Here is a 4,292-nt window from a genome sequence, read left to right as displayed (position 1 = left end):
CCCTCCTTGAGGGGGGGGTACTGTTGTGAATTTGGATTCTGGGCTCCCCCGGTGGCCGCTTGTGGAATTGGACTTGTCATCCTCTTTCCTGTTTCACCTGGTTCCATCAGTAGTGGGTGTCGCTATTTAAGCTCATTTTTCTGGTGGTTTCTTGCCGGTCAACAATGTTATCTGATGCCTCTCAGTGCTTGTTCCTGCTTCTAGACTACTACTAGATAAGTTGGACTTTTGTCCATGTTTTGTTTTGCCTATTTGTTCCAGTTCACAGCTGAAGTTTTGTTACTGTGTCTGGAAAGCTCTCGTTGATCAGGGATTGCTACTCTGGCGTTATGAGTTAATGCCAGAGTTTAAGGTAATCTCTGGATGGTGTTTTGTTAGTGTTTTTCTGCTGACCATGAAAGTATACTATCTGTCTTCTGCTATCTAGTAAGCGGACCTCAAATTTGCTAAGACTATTTTCCTGCTGCGTTTGTTGTTTCATCTGAACTCACCGTCATTATATGTGGGGGGCTACTGTCTTCTTTGGAATATTTCTCTAGAGGTGAGCCAGGTCTTATATTTCCCTCTGCTAGCTATTTAGGTCTTAGGCCAGAGCTGGGCATCTAGCTATAAATAGGAAATGCTACCTGGCTATTTCTAGTTGCGCGGCAGGCTTAGTTCATGGTCAGTATAGTTCCATCTTCCGAGAGCTTGTCCCTCTATAGGCTTGCTATGATCTCTGCCTGCAGAGATCATGACAAATAGGTATGGGTAAGGGCACACCACCTGTAGTCACTGGATGGGGGGGGCTACTGGGGTGTAGTAGGTATCACTACAGCTGACATCTTACCCATATGGTGGGCCATGCTGGGGTATTGAAAGTGACAGCTGAACACGGCCGGCGTCAGCACCCGACTAACCCGTGACGAAAAGAAGACAGCTCTTCTAGAGGTCTACTAAAGTTCTATAGCACAAGGACCAAAAGAAACCTGGAGTTGGCCCTGCTTGCAGACAAATCCACAAATTAAAGAAATAATGACTCAGAGCCTTCTATTCACCCCACAGTACTGCCCTTTATTGAAGAAGATGGCTAAAAGAAAGAAGGATGAGGAGTATCGTACTTTTCAGCAGGAGTGGACAGACGAATTTGCCTTTGTGGAGAGAGCAGGTTCACCAGTTTGTCTTATATGCAATGATAAAATTGCATCCATGAAGCGGTCAAATATAAAGCGCCACTTTGACACACGCCATGCTTCATTTGCATCGAAATATCCTGCAGGGGACAGCAGGAAGAAAGCCTGTCAAGAGCTGCTGTGCAAAGTGCAAGCTAGTCAGCAGCAACTTCGAGTTTGGACCCAACAAGGTGACTTAAATTCGGCTAGCTTTGTTGGTGCTTTGGCAATTGTCAGAAACGGAAAACCATTCACAGATGGGGAGTATGCCAAAACATTTATGCTTGATGTTGCCAATGAACTTTTTGATGATTTTCCGGATAAAGCCAAGATTATCAAACGGATAAAAGACATGCCTCTGTCAGCAAGAACAGTTCATGACCATGCCATCATGATGGCAAATCAGATTGAGGCATCCCAAGTGAAGGACATAAATACAGCTCTGTTCTTTTCTCTTGCTTTGGATGAATCAACTGACGTAAGCCATATATCTCAGTTCAGCATCATTGCAAGGTATGCTGTCGGTGACACGTTACATGAGGAAAGTCTTGCTGTTTTGCCTCTGAAAGGGACAACAAGAGGGGATGATTTGTTCAAGTCATTCACTGAGTTCACTAAAGAAAAAAATCTACCAATGCATAAACTTATTTCAGTGTGTACTGATGGTGCTCCATGCATGGTAGGAAAAAACAAAGGATTTGTAGCGCTTCTTCGTGAACATGAAAAAAGACCTATCCTTAGTTTTCACTGCATCCTACATCAGGAGGCACTTTGTGCTCAGATGTTTGGTGAGCAGCTTGGTGAGGTGATGTCACTTGTCATTCAGGTGGTCAACTTTATTGTTGCCCGTGCTTTAAATGATCGCCAGTTTAAAACACTCCTGGATGAAGTTGGGAATAATTATCCTGGTCTGCTTCTGCACAGCAACGTGCGCTGGCTGTCAAGAGGGAAGGTGCTCAGCCGTTTCGCAGCTTGTCTGAGTGAAATACGAACTTTTCTTGAAATGAAAAACGTTGACCATCCTGAGTTGTCCAACACTGAGTGGCTCCTGAAGTTCTTCTATCTTGTAGATATGACTGAACATCTGAACCAGCTCAATGTGAAAATGCAAGGCGTTGGTAATACAGTTTTATCGCTTCAACAAGCTGTGTTTGCATTTGAAAATAAGCTGGAACTGTTTATCGCAGACATTGAAACAGGTCGTTTAATACACTTTGAAAAACTGGGAGAGTTTAAAGATGCATGCACAGCAAATGACCCTGCACAACATCTTGATATTCAGCAGCTAGCAGGCTTTACATCCAATCTCCTGCAATCATTCAAAGCGCGCTTTGGAGAATTTCGTGAGCACACTCGTCTTTTTAAGTTCATCACTCATCCACATGAGTGTGCACTGGACAGCACTGACCTGAGTTATATCCCTGGTGTCTCCATCAGAGATTTTGAGCTACAAGCTGCTGACCTGAAGGCTTCAGACATGTGGGTGAATAAGTTTAAATCACTTAATGAAGATTTGGAAAAACTTGCACGACAGCAAGCAGAGTTGGCAAGCAAACACAAGTGGAGAGAAATGAAACAACTCCAACATGCAGACCAGCTGATTGTCAAAACTTGGAATGCACTTCCTGTCACATACCAAACACTGCAGCGTGTGGGTATTGCTGTACTGACAATGTTTGGCTCTACCTATGCATGCGAGCAGTCTTTCTCACATCTAAAGCACATCAAGACTAACATACGTTCACGTTTAACGGATGGAAGTCTCAACGCCTGCATGAAGCTAAACCTCACCACGTATGAACCAGATTACAAAGCCATCAGCAAATCCATGCAGCACCAGAAGTCACATTAATGGTAGGAAGTATTCTATTCATCGTTGGTTAGCAACAGCATTAAAACGTTATTATGTTATAAAAAAAAGAGTTCGGAGATTTGTTGTTCTTTAAAATTAAATACAAGTCAATGTGTGCACTTTATGTACAGTGAGACTATTTAATAAAGTTCAATTATTTATTACGCTGGGTGTGCCTGCTTGTATGTACCACTTTAAGTAGTAAATGCTTTAGTTCCCTATGGGTCTGAGCCTCTCTTTTTTGTTCATTTTCTGTAAGACCAACACTTTTAAAAGGGCCACTGACAGATACAATTGCTCCAGCGGTCACTTAGTACACAAAGGAGTGTTCCTCTCTGCTGCACTAAGCCACCGCTGGACCTAAACAATAATTCGCTGTAAAATAATAAAATAGATAATTGACATAACTGACAATGCGTTGTGTGACATGTCCAACATTCCAGCTTCTTTCTTCTGCGAATGCCTCAAAGCTGGCATTCTCTCAACATCAGGTGGGAAGAATGCCAGCTTCCAGTCATGCGCAGGAAAAAGAAGAAGCCAGACTGCTGGACTGATGTCATGCATCGCAAGCTCACAATGTAAGTTATTTATTTAATTTTTTTACTGCTAATTACCATTGTTTCAGTCCAGTTGTGGCTTTATACAGTAGGGAGGAGCATTCCTTGCTGTACTAAGTGAACATTGGAGCGATTGATCTGTCAATGGCCCTTTAAACATATTGTATGGCTCTCGCGGAATTATATTTCAAAATATGTGGCGTTTACGGCTCTCTTAGCCAAAAAGGTTCCTGACCCCTGCCCTAGCCATTGGGATCCATAACAGTATAGCCGGCCAACAAAGTGTTAATTGTTTGGGCTGAAGCAGGAGAAAAAGAAGTGTTGAAGGGAATTTTTTTTTTTTCCCTCAGAGTTTTGCTGCCTAGCCTTTAATTGCTGTCTAGCTGCTTCTTACCTCCTCTTAACCCTTGAATGGCTCTGACCTTAGCTGTTTAACATGGATGTCCAGAGTTTGGCTTCCAGCCTGAATAATCTCGCTGCAAAAGTTCAAAACATACAGGATTTTGTTGTTCACACTCTTATGTCTGAACCTAGAATTCCTATTCCAGAGTTTTTTTCTGGAGATAGATCTACCTTCCTGAATTTCAGGAACAATTGCAAATTGTTTCTTTCTTTGAAATCTCGCTCCTCTGGAGACCCTGCTCAGCAGGTCAAGATTGTAATATCTTTCCTGCGGGGCGACCCTCAGAATTGGGCATTTGCATTGGCACCAGGGGATCCTGCATTGCTCAG

General features: G+C 43.0%; 1 protein-coding gene across 1 annotated transcript; it reads left to right on the top strand.

The window, feature by feature from the left end:
• Positions 1-1,065: 1,065 nt before the first annotated feature.
• On the top strand, positions 1,066-3,003 carry LOC143817617 (protein FAM200C-like). The gene has a single exon (XM_077299107.1). It carries the CDS (start codon positions 1,066-1,068, stop codon positions 3,001-3,003), a length of 1,938 nt encoding a protein of 645 aa, XP_077155222.1.
• Positions 3,004-4,292: the final 1,289 nt, after the last annotated feature.

Source organism: Ranitomeya variabilis, chromosome 3, assembly GCF_051348905.1.
Source record: "Ranitomeya variabilis isolate aRanVar5 chromosome 3, aRanVar5.hap1, whole genome shotgun sequence".
In the NCBI taxonomy this organism is placed as follows: Eukaryota; Metazoa; Chordata; class Amphibia; order Anura; family Dendrobatidae; genus Ranitomeya; species Ranitomeya variabilis.
This window is presented reverse-complemented; position numbering and strand designations above follow the sequence as displayed.